Source organism: Daphnia pulicaria, chromosome 10, assembly GCF_021234035.1.
Source record: "Daphnia pulicaria isolate SC F1-1A chromosome 10, SC_F0-13Bv2, whole genome shotgun sequence".
NCBI lineage: Eukaryota > Metazoa > Arthropoda > Branchiopoda > Diplostraca > Daphniidae > Daphnia > Daphnia pulicaria.
The window spans coordinates 1,346,775-1,362,247 of NC_060922.1; the positions used below are offsets into that span (position 1 = coordinate 1,346,775).

The 15,473-nt window shown below is 38.5% G+C and overlaps 2 protein-coding genes and 1 pseudogene across 2 annotated transcripts; 1 reads left to right on the forward strand and 2 right to left on the reverse strand.

The window, feature by feature from the left end:
* Positions 1-2,168: 2,168 nt before the first annotated feature.
* Positions 2,169-3,771, forward strand: LOC124314217 (annotated as a pseudogene).
* Positions 3,772-7,798: 4,027 nt separating this feature from the next.
* Positions 7,799-10,638, reverse strand: LOC124314089 (carboxypeptidase A2-like). The gene is made up of 10 exons (XM_046779113.1): positions 10,414-10,638; positions 10,030-10,245; positions 9,864-9,957; positions 9,456-9,785; positions 9,168-9,275; positions 8,997-9,100; positions 8,745-8,922; positions 8,604-8,688; positions 8,142-8,385; positions 7,799-8,065 (listed from the first exon to the last, which is right to left on the reverse strand). The coding sequence occupies exons 1-9, from the start codon at positions 10,614-10,616 to the stop codon at positions 8,171-8,173; spliced, it is 1,533 nt and encodes a 510-aa protein (XP_046635069.1). The 5' UTR covers positions 10,617-10,638; the 3' UTR covers positions 7,799-8,065; positions 8,142-8,170.
* Positions 10,639-11,462: 824 nt separating this feature from the next.
* LOC124314148 (F-box-like/WD repeat-containing protein TBL1Y) lies at positions 11,463-15,039 on the reverse strand. Its single transcript, XM_046779227.1, has 10 exons — positions 14,226-15,039; positions 13,908-14,164; positions 13,675-13,842; positions 13,425-13,610; positions 13,271-13,345; positions 13,108-13,205; positions 12,877-13,048; positions 12,695-12,805; positions 11,945-12,627; positions 11,463-11,871 (listed from the first exon to the last, which is right to left on the reverse strand). The coding sequence occupies exons 1-9, from the start codon at positions 14,239-14,241 to the stop codon at positions 12,571-12,573; spliced, it is 1,140 nt and encodes a 379-aa protein (XP_046635183.1). The 5' UTR covers positions 14,242-15,039; the 3' UTR covers positions 11,463-11,871; positions 11,945-12,570.
* Positions 15,040-15,473: the final 434 nt, after the last annotated feature.

The window sequence follows — 15,473 nt, forward strand, 5'->3', positions numbered from 1 at the left end:
AAAACCAGAGAATCATAGAGTGGTAAACCAACAATCACCGCTAGGCAGCGACAACTAACGAGCACCTCCGTCAATTTCTAATTAGAATTTCATCGAAATTAAATATTTGCCGCATAGGGATAATTTAATAAACTATAGCTCATTTCTAAAGCTCTATTGATTTCAGTAACAAAAAAAAATGGTAGCCGACATAGGAATTGACGAAGTGACCCGTCCTCTAGCTTAAGTAGTCCATGGGTGGGTCATGTGTTGTCGACTGCACTTTTTAAAAAATCTGATCTCCGACTGTGTTACATTACATTACACACATCTACTATAATTGTGTGTTTTAAAATTAAATTTCCATGAGGTTGAACTAGACCGAGGGGTCGCCGACTCTTTTTGGAAGTGAACCAAGGGAAAATATTTTTTCCCATTTTTTCCCAATTTTTCCCATTTTTTCCCATTTTTTCCCAATTTTTTCCCAATTTTTCCCATTTTTCCCAAATTTTCCCAAATTTTTCCCATTTTTCCCAAATTTTCCAAACTCTTTTCCCATTTTTTCCAACGAGTGAACCACGGAAAAAAGAGTCGGCGACCCCTCGAACTAGACTTATATTATAAGTTGGGAAGCCTTGCCAAGTGTTGATTCTTTTATATTTTAAAAAGTGGTTTTGAAGGACTAATCAGTGAAGCTTTATGCTTCTCATAAGATTACATAACATAAGATATTTTCTTAATTTTATATTTTTCATTTTTTTGTACTTTTATCAGTCTGTACTCTGTACTGTACTTCATGCTTTTATAATCATTTAACTTTTTTCATTCACCATCTTCGTCGCCATCTGTCACCTATCATTAGGTGACTAAAATTGTGTCCACCAGGTGGCGGAGTGAATTCGCGAGTATTTATTATTTTTCGAGTTATTTATGTCTCTCGGGTTGACTCGTCCTGTTAACTCGTGATGGAACCCTCGCCGAAAAAGTTTAAGGCTGACAACCGTTATTTGAACCAAGAGGATGCTGAGGTAATCAGAAAACTTTCGGCTGCTTTCGAAAAGCATTTGCGACTCAAAAACCTCCAGAAGAGGGAAGTTGAAGAAGAACTTCGCCAGGTTAAAGAGATTGTAAAAAAGGACGCGACTTTTTGTAAAACGGATCGGAATGAGTGTCAGACTGGAAGCCATCAGAGATAAGTTCAGTGTATATGGCCGAGTTATGGAGGTCGAGGAAAATGTCAACCAAGGCCTTAGCCGCTCAGTTGCCATTACTTTTTTTGATAAGGATGCAGTGCAGGCTGCTTTGGATGATCCCGAACCTGTTGTGCTCAACCGCGTCTCACTGAAAATTTCCGCTTGGCGTACCGAGGATGAACCGGATCCCCCGGAAAGTAGTGGCGCCGTTCCAAGAATAGGAAGTCGGCAATAAAGAGAACCTTTGAAAACCACTTTAACATGTTTTGTGAGAAATATCTCCCTTCCTTGAAAATATTTTTGATAGTATATTGCATACTTGTCTCCGTCAAAATGTCAAAGTTTGTCAAGTGAAAATTATCTCAGAAACTGTACACGAAACACAAAAATTACAATTGTTTAATGTTTAATGTACTGCGGCATTTTCCTTTGTGGAAGTTAAGTAAAAAAAAGTTTTTGTTTTCGTTACGATACTGTATGGTTTCTGAATGTAAAATTTTTACATGTTTATAAACAGGAAATCTAGCCTTAAATTTCAAATTTGCCGAATCACTTTAACAGTTATCACGTGGCCTGAAACTGATGTCGTTGCTTGCTACTTGTACCGGTTGCATGTATCAACCCATGCAGAAACACTTGAAATCAAAAGTAAGTGTGTTATGTTAACTGATTTCCATTCAAATTTAGTTAATTGTTGACAGAGTAGATCTAGATCGAAAATTCTATTGCACCGTCAAGCTGACGGGTGACGGTGCTCGAATGGGGTTTTGAATTTGTGCTATAGCACCGTCAGGCCGCTAGGGGCGCTCTGACGGCTGGGAGTACCCCTCTCTAGTCTCTACATCTGACGGCTGGAGCTACCCTACCCCTTTCTGACGGCTAGGTGTACCCACCTTTCCAGAACCACCAGAACCTTCAGGCCATTGTCAACCTACGTGTTTTCCGTAATTTTCATCAGTTTGTGTCAATTAGACCCATTTCTAATTATCACACTTCATTTCCCAATAATGAAGAAATTCAAAAAGTGGATGGTAACTTTAATCTTTTCAAACTGGCGCTTAGTATCATTAGATTATTTAGTATTTAGACGTGAATGGCATGTGACACTGTAGCCGGCTTTCTGTTAAAATTTATTAGGAGATGACGAATTCCGTTCGCTGGATCTGAGTCCCAACAAGTCGTTGAATACTGTTTGAGATCATACAGACGTAAAGTATACAAGAGAGCAGCAGTTCATCCTCCACGTTCCAACAAAATGCCAACTGATCAAGACTGGCCCTTGGTTTGGCCAGTTGCCAGATCTTTCCATCCAGGTAGTGTCCCGCTGCCCTTGCATCAGGAATGGCTTGTTCCGGTGGCAACACCACCCGGTAAATTTGTCAATGCAGAGTTGATGAAGATCCCCAACTTTCTTCACTTGACACCACCCGCTATTGAGAGACAGTGCCAAGCATTGAAAAGTGAGAACCCTTCAGTATAATAAATATATTCATAAAGCTTTACACATTATTTGTTTATAGAGTTCTGCACAGAGTGGTCAAAAGAGTTGGATACCAACGAAAAGATTGAAAATCAATTACCTATCACAATCACAACTATAGTGATTACCTCCATTCTTCCCCCTCATTGAGGGATGCTCGATCCAGAATAGTAACACTCCAGGTCTGAAAAGAAGAAAACAAATAGCATTTCATTTCCTGTTATAAGTAACTCTTTTCTTCCTTCATGTAGGTGAAATTGAGCTCTTTGAAATTGGACAATCACGCCAAGGATAAACTGCTTCGACTAGTGAAAGAGCGTTACAACCTGGAACTGACGTGCTGACGATCGTCTCTGAGCGGTGTCCTTTGAGAATGCAGAACGTCAATTACGCCATGTATCTGCTGAATGTTTTCGTCAGCGAGTCTTGGGTACGTCCTAATGTTTTGTTAAGCAAACAACAATTGCGTGCTGGTAGGAGTCTAGTAATCGACACTTCCTCTGTTGTTTGCCGTACAGAAAACTGAGCCGTGGGAAGATGATAAATGCGAAGCAGACATGGAAAAATACGTGTGGGAAGGGAGCCAGTCGCAACGACCAGTGGAGCAGCTGCTCCAACGAATGCCGGACAAAGGGATAGCCCAAGACATGCCGGAGGTAATCGAACAGTACGCAGCCTATGCGGAGCCTATACTGGTGAAACATCTTTCTACATCAAAATCAATTGGCCGTTCCTTGGTGCTGGTGTCGTGTTACCGAAGTTGTATTATTATTTTACTAAATTGGCATTGTGTCAATGTAGTTTACCGTTAATATGTTAAGAAGGAACAAAAAAGAAATATGGGATGTTTATGTCAAACAAATAATAAACATGTTTTCGGGACTGGGAAAGGGAAGAGGAGGATGTGGAAGGGGGATATTTCAAGTTTGGTTAAAAAACAGTTAATTTATAACACTACAAACATATCCCTCCCAATTAATCTCCAAACCCCACAAACTTATACCTTCTAATTCTTCAGACCCCACAAACATTACACCTACCAACCCTCAAATTTATACCCTAAACCACATAAACCAATGTCAAACCCTATGTCTGTAATAAATAAAAAATTTAATACATCAAATTAATTTTTTTTTTTTTTTGAAATGTATAAAAAATTCAATAAACAGAGCGTTCGGTTCAAGTCATTTTTCTTCTGTACGAGTTTAAACGCAACCCGCCACCACCGCTGCGGCAATGAGACAAAAAGCGATGGTATAGTTTTGCGGAAATCTGCGTCAGTCAAGTTACAAATCTTTCAAACTCAATAACTTCTGTCGAATTTTGCATCTAGTCTACTGGTGCAAATAGCGATCCTATGTGTTTGGTAGTTAAGAAGATGGTTGTTTAAAAAACAAACAATGGTGAGTTTTTTTGGCTACCCAGAACAACCCATTGTTTGTTTTTTAAACAACCATTTTCTTAACTAACAAACACATGGAATCGCGATTTGCACTAATAGACTAGATGCAAAATTCTACGCGAGTTGTTGAATTAGCAAAATTTGTAACTTGACTGATGCAGATTTCCGCAAAAAATTAAACGTGGCTTTTTGTTTCATTGGGTAGTGGGTTGCTTTGTTTAACTCGCACATGCAATTGTAGGTTTTGTCTACGGCCCCCAGAGATAGTATCTGGACCGAGAAGAAGAGAGAAGTACGAGGCAAGTTTTACTGGGGAGATGTAGTCATACTAGGCTTCCGGGTTAGACTCATGACCCTCCAAAAGTTTTCATCGGATCATGCGCCTTCCAAGTCCCCGTTCGACCAGAGCCCTCCCCTCCTCCTGGTTTCACAGCGGGTGAGTGACCACCGGCGGGCGTTGGTTAGTGGTTAGTTAGGGAAACGGGGCCACAGAAAAGAAGGGAGCCCAGATATGCACTTATAATTTAATCCAACGATTAAACAATTTATCAGTCTTGGATTGCAGCATTCTCTCGTCGGTTTTCACCAGTGGATGAAGTCCATGACAGGTAGCGAAGGATTACCCTGTTAGCAGAATGAACATTTATTTGGATGGCAATAATATTCAAACAAGATTGTAGCGACAGAATAAGCAATACCTCAAATAAAGATGGCCCGCTTAAGAAAGTAAAAAGGGAGATTCAAGGGTAGCAGCCAACAGGTTAGTAAACAAGGGACCTTGTAGACTTTTTTGAAAGGACAAGACTTCTCATATAAAGTCTGCCTATACGTCTATGATCTAAAAGAATAAACAATTATCAGTAAACACTCAGAAGCGTCTCTTAAACATCAGATAGACGTAAGTGGAGATGTATACTTTAAATACATGTTAGACTGCAATGGAAAAAGTTCAGTGACATGATAAGTGAACTTACACATGAAACCACAGATCAGTTATCCAATCTTCTCTCGAGAAGATGAAATGAGAGATTGGTCTATGCTGGGGTTGGTGATCTAGCATGTCCAATACAATTATGACTCCTAATAAAAGACAAGAAGAATATATGTTTCAGCAATACATGAAATGGATAAAGCTTGTGTTGGTTATTACCTGTATCATTTCGATGGCACATTCAGTAGAATACAATGATTTTGAACAAATAGTTGACGGTAGGCTGCACGACGGCCACGACCCTTTCACGTTTCCTCTTGAAAGTTGATGGGAAACATTAAGGTTATCCAACATATACACGGAATAGAACACATCACCGACAAGTTAGAGACGAAATCAATCGAATTTACCAATGAATTCATTGGTAATTTTCGAAGAAAGGATAGCTTAACTTTTCAACAAACCGCCAGCCATTCCATTGATACAATCAACACGCCATCTATTTGATACGTCTCAAAACTGAGTATTCGCAGATGGTCTTAAGATACTCAAAAAACTTGAAAAGTCCATATTTGTTTGATAAAACCTAGCAATCAATCCTTAGAACTGTCCAGAAAACAAAGCTCACTTGCTAGTTGTGTGCAAATATTCCGGAAGTATACCGGAAGTAAGCGATAGCGCCTTAACCATTGAGCTCCCGACAAAATAAACCAGATATTCGTGATCTCCGTGAAATTTGGGGTCGATTAGGTGTATTTTAAACGAAATCAAGAATTTGATCATAGTTCAGGATAATTCTCGAAACCGGAAGTACGCGTACGTACAAAAAAGAACATGAACTTTACCACAAATTTGACGAGGATCACGAATATGTGGTTCTTTTGTGCGTCAGATGAATATTTACTAATCTACTGACAGAAATGAGAAAACCGGAAGTAGAAAAAAAACCCACACTATTACAAATATAACAAGTGCTTGAGCTTTGTTGCTGAAAGAGAAACAGACAGCTATCACCCAAAATTTCTTTGAAGTAGCAGCGAGAAATTTCTCCAGAGATGTGCAAAGTAAACGTAACTAAACTGAGTGAAAAATGATCAAAGGCCATAGCCTACGTAAGTTACGGCCAGTCAATGTACATTGGCCCCTGCAAAAACTTCGTAGTCTATGCTCCAACGAAGGAACAATGGCATCTCTTTCTCTGAACACGCTTCTATTCAACTGTAAAGACCATGGCCATCTATAGTTCACGGCCCATCATCATACGCTTCTGTGTGGTACCAATTTTGGGTTCCCTTCCCCTTTCCCTGCCCCTTTCCTGTTGCCATAGTACATAGCCAGGGGGTCGTAAGTAGTTTTTTTTCCACATTTCCGCAGATTCTTTCCACCGTTTGGATGCCTGTGTGTCTGACTTGCAACGGGCCGTGGTCAGAATCACCAAAATGTAAGCGAATGACAGTCTAGTTGGAATAGCGGCGGATTTCCACAAGAGAAGTGATAGGTTCAAATCTATGCATATCACAATCAATTTTTCATAATTTTTCCTTGTTTTTTCTATATTTTTTAAGGGAATTAGATGGAATGCCTAGATTCTGTAAAAAATGCGAGTTTTTTCACTTTTTTAAAACAAAATCTGAATTTGTTATTTTTTCTAAGTCCTTGCAAAAGACCGGCAAAAGAAAACAAATTTAGATTTTGTTTTAAAAAATGTGAAAAAACTCGCATTTTTTACAGAATCTAGGCATTCCATCTAATTCCCTTTAAAAACATAGAAAAAACAAGGAAAAATTATGAAAAAATGATTGTGACCAGCACAGATTTGAACCTATTACTTCTATGCTTCTTGTATGGAAATCCGCCGCTATATCCATTAGACTGATGATCGCTTACTTCTACCCGACTCTGACCATGGGCGGATGCAAGTCAGACACACAGGCATCCAAAGGGTGGAAAGAATCTGCGGAAATGTGGAAAAAAAACCAATACTTACGACCCCCTGGCTATGTACTATGGCAACAGGAAAGGGGCAGGGAAAGGGGAAGGGAACCCAAAATTTGTCCCACACAGAACCGTGTGATGATGGGCCGTGATTATAGATGGCCATGGTAAAGACTAAAGAAGTCGAATCAGAGAACAGCTTTCGATGACTGCCGCGAGATGGGCACAAACTAGACGACTTCGCCATCTAGGGTGGGGAGTAAAAAGTTTCCTAAAGCGTTAACGGTTTAACGGTTGACGTACATATTAGTGTAGCACTGTAGCTGTAGCGGTGTAGCGGTGTATATAATGCATACAACGACAACCCAAATCTACGATAAGTTGATAATGAAACTGAATTTCGCAAATGGGAATTACAATTTGATGAGGATACGTGCCTTGATCATTTATAGATCGACTTGGATTATGGCATAACGCCACCACAGCGACCATATTGTAATCAATCTCCACGACAATCGCAGCCGATGTAAAATTGTGTCATCGTACCGCTGACGGCAAAAAAGTTTGGTCAGTTAAAACTACGGATTGTGCATCGCCCGTTTTGACCCCAGCAGCTAATCCTTGCGGAACTTCCAACACTCTGGGCAAGAACCTGCCCTGCTCTTGACCGTTGCGTTGACTGAGCTAAGCTAAAGTTTTCCAGGCGAAAATATGAATAAACTTTATTTAAAAAGGCCGGAGGGAAGCTAACAAAAAGGGAATCACCAAAACCATCTGACAAAATACGGAATGCCTGCTATCTAGCAATGAACAAAAAATGGCAAAATTGCAAGGATGTCCGTCTAAAAGTCCTACAGTTACATGAACAAAAGATAAAAGAAATGAATAAAAGCTTCATATTGGAATGACGTCAATTCAGCAACAAATTATCACTATCTCCATGAAATTTAGGATCACGAACGTTACATGAAAAGCCAAAATAAACTAAAATTGAAAAAAATCCGGAAAATTCTTTGTTCGGTGAATTCACGATTGTAGAAGTTTTCGGATATTTTCTGTACTGAATTTGAAATTTACCCAAAATGTAAAACTTGTGCTTTTGCATTATATCCTTTGCTCCCATACGGGTGAGACATCAGATGATGCTGCATGCGCATGAAAATTAACATCTCGCAAGTTAAATCAATTAAAATTGAATAATAAACAGAGTAGCCTACGCACTATAGTAGTGTAGTAGGCCAGTTTAATTCTCAAGCGCGACTATCGGTATTAGTCTGTGGAATCTTTTCATGAATTGCCAATGCCATAGCACTCAGTCCGCCCCATGTCTCGATCGCAGTTGGTTTAATTTCGTCGAGTGGTAACATGAAACCGTTCGTCCCTCTGTCTCGTAGTTGCACCACGAAAGAATTCACAATCCCAAACGTCTCATAGCAGTAATCAACTGCTGATCCGGGAGCCGAATCTGAAAATCAGTGAAATCATATGTTCATTTCATAACTTTTTAAAGAAAAACATAAAGTCAGTATATCAATTGTAAAAAGGTTTTAAAATTTAATTTATAAAATATTTAATTTGTACTGTGATCTAACGGGGGAGGGGGGAATTCATAAGCTGTATTGCATTTGAAATAGATTGCACACGGAGTGAGTAATTGATTATGTTTAAAAAGAGTGTACTCACACAAAACATTGGCGATACTTCCAAAATTGAAATCGGTTCCAAAGAAAGATTTTACCGCATTGACAGCCTTTGACATTACCCTCCTCTAAAGACATTTCATTTAATCAAATAACGTAAAATCCCTCTAAAAGCTATTAGTACCATCTCGGGATATTCCTTCGGATAGGTGTTGTTGACACTGTATGGTGAAAGCCATAGCTGTGAAAACGAATGGATGAAAAGTGTTGCTTTAATTCGGTTGCTGTTTAAATACAGCAGTTTGGTCAGGGCTTTGGTTTCTTCTTCCGATTCTGGTTCTACTCCTCCGTAACTGATTGAACTAGAATTTCAAAACATTCGAAAACATAAAGATGGCTAATTCTTGACTATTGTAATACGTTATACAGTGCGTACCAGGGATTTCTAGATGTAGCATTGAATCCGACATCAAAATTTCTGTTTAAATCTACGCCGCTACACGGATTACCAGGAGAGCGGTTTTTGCGCCACAGCCGATCCTTCCAAGAAATTTCGATTTGATCAACAATTTCATTGAGTATTAATTTATTTAAATTGATAGCTTACCGTAGTCCACGAATAAATGTAGCCATCGGGATTTGCTACAGGAACAAACCAAAAATCATATGTGTCCAAGAGGAGTGACGTTACTGATCCTGTTTTACTAGTAACAAGCTAGAAAAGAGTCAACTGGAAGTCATTATCTTATTTAATAGTTATTTAGTCGTTGGCTTTAAAAGATTATAACGCTTATTTTTATAATTATACGTCTACATAGGAAGCTGCAAGGTCTTAGATATTAACAGATAAGATCGCCGTCGCCAACAAAATGTACCACAAGTCCACAAGACTAACCTCATTAATCATCCAAAGGCAAGAAGAGATAGAGATCCATTCTCTTGCATGCATTCCACAGTTGATATAAATTACAGCTTTTGATTGTGATTTACCCATCGATATTGGTCTGATGCTGCGTTTTTGAAGGAAGTTTGATTTCTGATAAGTTTTCGATTCGTGTTCTTGCTCCATTGTTTGATGTTGATTTAAATCCTCGCCTTCTTTACTTCTGGACTTGTTGGCGCTGATTGAGACCAGTAAGAGATCATTTCCCTCATAGGATTTACCCATAGAGCTCAGACTGATCAAACTGCTTGTGTTAGCTAGCGTTTCGAGCCATGTAACAATCTGTCAATCAACATTTTCGTTAAAATATTTTGTTGGGATGAAGGAATGATGTCTGGGAAAAAAATTAATAAAGCCTACCTCTTCGTACGGATGGTAATTTTCAAAATCAAAGATTTCCGTTGTTTGCTTGTTGCGCCGCTCGGCTATAGAGCGTTCTTCTTGGTCTATCAACCTTTAAAACATAAAACAAACAATTTTTTCAGTTTTCACGTGTAACAATCGAAACAATGTTTTTAATTGCTACGTTTGCATATTCTGAATAATGATATTGAATTTCAATTTATTTCCGTGAAGAGTCTTCGTTAGTCGATGCATGGAACCGGCCTTCGCGAAGATGTACACTGGAATATCCGTGTTGGTTGGTAAACCCCAAACCTGCGCATCGATGTTGAGGCTATCAAAGTTCTGTAGGTACTTCTTATCACTTTCAGATTTCGGGAAAACGCGTAGCAACACATCCCTGGGAAGAAAAAATCGACACAACTTAGCTGACAACAGATGGCTGATTCTAAACCGATCAGGACTACGTGACAAGTGAATATACAAATATCGATTGCATACATTGATTAGCAGCATAATTTAGCTGAGCAAAATTATGCTTGCTCAAGTATTTTTTGACATAACGTACCCAGAATAACTTGTTTTGTTTTTCATGCCATTGGCAATTAGATGAGCGAAACCTAAAGAAGCTAAAACGACAATAACTACGATTGAAACAGCGGCCCAACACTGATTCTGGCGTAGACTTAAAAAATCCGGATAGCGACGGTTACGTCCTGTTCTCCCTGAATTAAACATACTGTCAGCAACAACTTGAATCACCGGCAGCATCAAGTATACTGAACATAAAGGTTTTCCGTCGAACGCTTTCGTACCCTACCTTGCTATGTGACACCGCCCCCTGTCGACAAACCCTACCCTATCCATTAGTTTGGTTTGATGAACAAAATGTTGCTGGGTGAACATTCCTATATATACACAAGTGTGTCTTGAAAAAATCGATCCGCTTCCGTCCGCTCCCCCTGACTATAATAACACTATTTTACATAGGAATCAGCCGAAATTTATTGTGATTATTATTGTTAGTGGGGACTGGGGGTCTATACAGGTATTCCATGGCTGATGATGACGGTAGTGTTCATTAGCCAGGCTACACAGCGGATTACCGGATACAATAGTTAACTAAATAGTGGAACACCTCGCAAGGAATGTATAAACGTACATATAGGATATGCATAAAAGATTACTCGTCACGAGTTGTGGGATAAATATGAAAAATGACACTGTTCTGGAAGTAGGTGGACGTAGGACTCAGGTCTACTTGCCAATTCAAGGCGCACCCTTGCACAATTTTAAAGACTACGACCACTTAACGACCACTGTTGTTTTTTAATCCTGGAGGTTATAAAGGAGGTAGGAGGACAAGAGGCGTTAATGAGTTTCACATCACGTCTACCGTTTCCGATGGCAGCCCCACGACACCATATTGTGAAAGGAATGGTAGGCTGAACACGAATATCTGACCACTTTATAAACTACACGGAAACGAATGCTTTACCTGGTAGGGTGGTATCATAAGAACAAACAACAAGGTGTTGTAGTGACTGGCTTAGAGCATTCAGCTGAAAACGCGTTTCGCAAAGGGGTCCAAGGACTCTAGCACTTTTAAGGACAATATTTAAAAAAGGAGCTCACTAATTTATTGCTGAAAGTACGAGATAGAATACATGAGGATGAAAGGTAAGTGTGTTGTTCAGAGGAGCAATATGAAAATGAGGTCAGGACATTCAAGAGTTTTTTCTAAATAATTTAATTGGAAAAAATCGGGTTAGTTTATTTTCGTGTTTCAGTAATTCACAAAAAAAATCATTTAACTATTAGAAAAGTAACATTGTGCATCTCAGCAAGAACGCGCTTGAGGATCGGGAGTTGCTCATGGGTGGTTTTGATTATTGCAGCTTCCGTATCGGTAAGGTTACTCTGCACAGTCTGCGAGGGTTTGGGCTGAACTGTGAACAGTGGATGGTCATAAAGAACTTGAAGATTCTGTTGGGTTAGAGCATCTACTTTAACCGTCACTTCTTTCCTGAATCAGAACAATTCCAACCATGAAGTTTGATTTTTAAAAGAGTACGACGTTTAAAAAAAATTCAACTTACTGTGTTGACCTACTAATTGGTTTCTCTTTAAACAATACGACGCATATCGCAGCAGCGACAAGAATGGTTGCTGAAATGCACAAGACACTAATGTAAAAAGTTTGCCGCCGATTCCAAAATTTAGGCGGAACCTTCTTCACTTGTTGCGATGTCATTCTGTTTGTTCACGTTTAAAAGAAACAATCTGAACGGCAGAGAGGAGAATAGAATATTGCCCTGAGTAGTCAATGGGTCTTCTTGCCGACTACAAAAATGTAGAACAACTTTCCCGACAACTAGAACTGACCCGTTGCCTTCCTATCGGCAGCGACCTTTCACTTTTTATCGAGCTGTAGCCATCAGCCCTTTGGCAATTTGAATATTAGTATTTAAAAAATCTAAAGAGCAAAGTCCCTTCCCCAACTGAATGTTAATTGCTAATTACACTTAGTCGCTTACCGATCTGCAGAAAAAGAAAACCAAAGACGGTTTCCACATTAGGCGTAATCATTGTATATTTCAACAAGTTATTCCGCTTAAAAAAGAATACTTCACAGTTAGGGCTCGTTCCAACGTTATTGGCCTGATGAAACAGCAGGGTGTGTTATGCCATGAATAACGAAATATTTCATCTTGAGTTATTTTTTCTATAGCAATGTCACATCGTCATCGTCGTCTGAACTCTTCCATTCAATAGTACTGAGCTGTGAAATATTTAATGATGCATTATTGTAACTAACCAGTAATAAGTTATAACGACAAATAGGTCACCTGGTTACTTTGATTGGCGACGACCAATTTAGTGGATTTGGTATTCCATTGAAGGCTGTCTCTATTGAGAATGGTACCACTGCATTGGTGCTTCACCACTGGTGACCAATCCTGTAAATAAAATTTGAAATAATTATGATATTGCATAACTAACACTTATATGTTAGCTCATTTTAACTTACCTCTGTTGTCCAAACAATGACGATTCCGTTGCTATCCGCTGAAGCTAGATATCTTCCGTTTGGTGAAAAAGAGACGGTCGTGACAAGAAAGTCGTGTTGACGCAGCACTTTTTGACTTTGGCATAAAGAGCTGTTTACGTTCCAAATTCGAACGGTTTTATCATCTCCTCCACTTTTCAATACGTGGATATACATGAAAATTCCACATGATTTTAGAAGTACAAAGAATACCTTGCCAACAAATCGTCAGATTCATTCCAGCAGATCGCGTAAATTCCACGAGTGTGCCCTTCCCATTCACGGATGCAATCTTTCTCCAACGACCATAACTGGACAAATCTTTATTAGCCTAGCATGCCAGGTTATAAAAATAATAATAAAAAATAAAAAATACCTTGACGTTCCTATCATAAGAAAAGTAAGCTAGAGCATCATGTTTCACGTTGTAGTGAATCGACATTATCGCTTGCTAATTTTAGAAACCGTAAAGAAACTTACAAACTTCTTGCTCAATGGAAATAACATAACAAACAAATAAATTTGAGTACCTCACTAAAAAACGAGTACAGCGTCTCTTCATTTCCTATGCGACAAACGTAAATACTTCCGTCCAACGAGCAAGATGCAAAGGTCTCCTTCGTCAGCCATTGGATATCGCGAACACTTGATGTATGATGTGAAAATTTCTGTACAAGCAAAGGGGTTTGCTCCGATAAATGCCATACTTCGACAGCCTAGTTTCATAAAACAATTATCGTTTGATACACTGCAACAAAATGGATCAAAAAATTGCCTTACCCCATCGTCACCAGAGATAAGTAAGAGATGCTGTGACCCTTTCCGGTTCCACCGAATGTTTGTTATCTTGTTGGAAACGTTAGTGAAAGATAAAAGACTGCCACCGCTAACTGAGAAAATGTAAAAGAGACCATTGAAATCCCCAGCAGCCAACAAGGATCCAGCAGCCTAAAATAAAATAATACATGACATTAATCCATTTTGATTCAAGATAAATGATTCTCATTTTTTACGTTCCAGTCGAGTACGAGAATAATTGCCTTGCTTGAAAGCAAAGAAGAGAGGGACTGGGGGTACACTGTGAGAGTGGTTGTATCCCATTCTTGTATGGGACTGTTACTGTTTGAATTTTCACTAAACATCAACACCCGATGGTCTCCGAAAGCGCATGCAAGTCGTTGTCCAGTGTTATCAAAAACACTGTGTGTTATTTCAGTACAAGGAAATTTTTGATCATTCTCGAAACACACCAATTTGCTATGTAGGTATGCTGTAATTTAATTACAATCAAAATTCATGTTACAATTTAACGAAAAGTAAATTTATCAAACCCTTTTCAGATGCCATGAACTGATGCTGAGATGTTGATCGCTATACGCAACGAGAAAAAGAGACCTCTACGTTCGATTATAGCAATTGTTGAAGTGCTAAGCCCTTATAGAACCTTATCTTTCAAACTATTGATATGAAGTTTTTAAAAGATAAAGCTACCAATACGTGCAAGCAAGTGACCAACAACTAAAAGCCTCGCGTTTATGGACTTGATGTTATCACAGTATCACACTACGCGTTTCGTTTACAATAACAACAAGTAATTTAATAGTTTTCCACATCTCTTGTCCTATTTTTCTAGAGCGTCGCAAGTTTTGAATTCCATTCTACAAGCAGACAAAGCTTGCGCATGGCGCTATCAAAGTTAGATTCCCTAAGAAAATACCTTAAGATAAGACACTGAAACACCAAAACTGACAGCTATACAGCACTAGTTGCTACACATCAAATAAGGTCACGAAAATCAATATTTGCTGAAGAGATTACATTCCGATTTCATATCCTGAAACACCTGTGAATTAAAAAACGCAATTGTTTTTAACGCCCATAAACTAAAGCTAATGAAAACGAATGTAACATTTAGGAATATGTATGAGATTTTCTAAGTTCTCACAATTGCTTCGTACCGCATTACATAAGCGATTTAACTTATTACTTCTGAGTTCTGAGAATACATATAACTTATTATAACCGATGTAACCGTTTTTAACCACAATAACATAAAAATCGAAACGAACGACTGCTTATTATCGCTATTTAGATTTTGAAATTTTCTAAGAGATACTAGCTACAAAATATAAGTGCAAAAAGTATTTCAAATCAAGAAAATAGCAAAATAACTTCAAGCAAAAAAAAAAAACTTAAATAAATGTGATATTGCTATCTGATGTGACATAATGTTGACTAAATATTTTTCAAACATTCAGTATGGTAACTCCGTAACATGGGTCTGGTTAATTTTATTTTATCAAACATATTGTAGTTATTATAAGAATGTTAAAGAATTAAACACTATTTAACAAACTTTTCCTGATTAAATTTCTGAATTATGGTTTACATAATAACATAATGAGCCAAAAGAATCATTCAAAGTCACTCAAAAAACAAAATGGGTTTCAAATGGAATGTTGAAACACAATTAGTTGGAAGAAACAGTCTTAGGCTGAACACTGAAATAAATAAAGACAATAACGAAGAGCCAAAAACCTGCAAATGCAGGCAGAGCCACACTCAGTAGTTTGTCCTTG

Bases quoted from the DNA above. Each gene is read 5' to 3' on its own strand.
- LOC124314148 (XM_046779227.1), bottom strand. The intron at 13,346-13,424 runs GTACTCAAATTT...TTCTAAAATTAG, and splicing joins TGTACTCGTTTTTTAGTGAG to CAAGCGATAATGTCGATTCA. The intron at 12,628-12,694 runs GTGACCTATTTG...AATATTTCACAG, and splicing joins TCGCCAATCAAAGTAACCAG to CTCAGTACTATTGAATGGAA.
- LOC124314089 (XM_046779113.1), bottom strand. From the start codon at position 10,616: ATGCTGCCGGTGATTCAAGTTGTTGCTGACAGTATGTTTAATTCAGGG. The intron at 9,101-9,167 runs GTAAGCTATCAA...ATTTCTTGGAAG, and splicing joins ACATTTATTCGTGGACTACG to GATCGGCTGTGGCGCAAAAA. The intron at 8,923-8,996 runs GTACGCACTGTA...TTGAAATTCTAG, and splicing joins GCTACATCTAGAAATCCCTG to TTCAATCAGTTACGGAGGAG.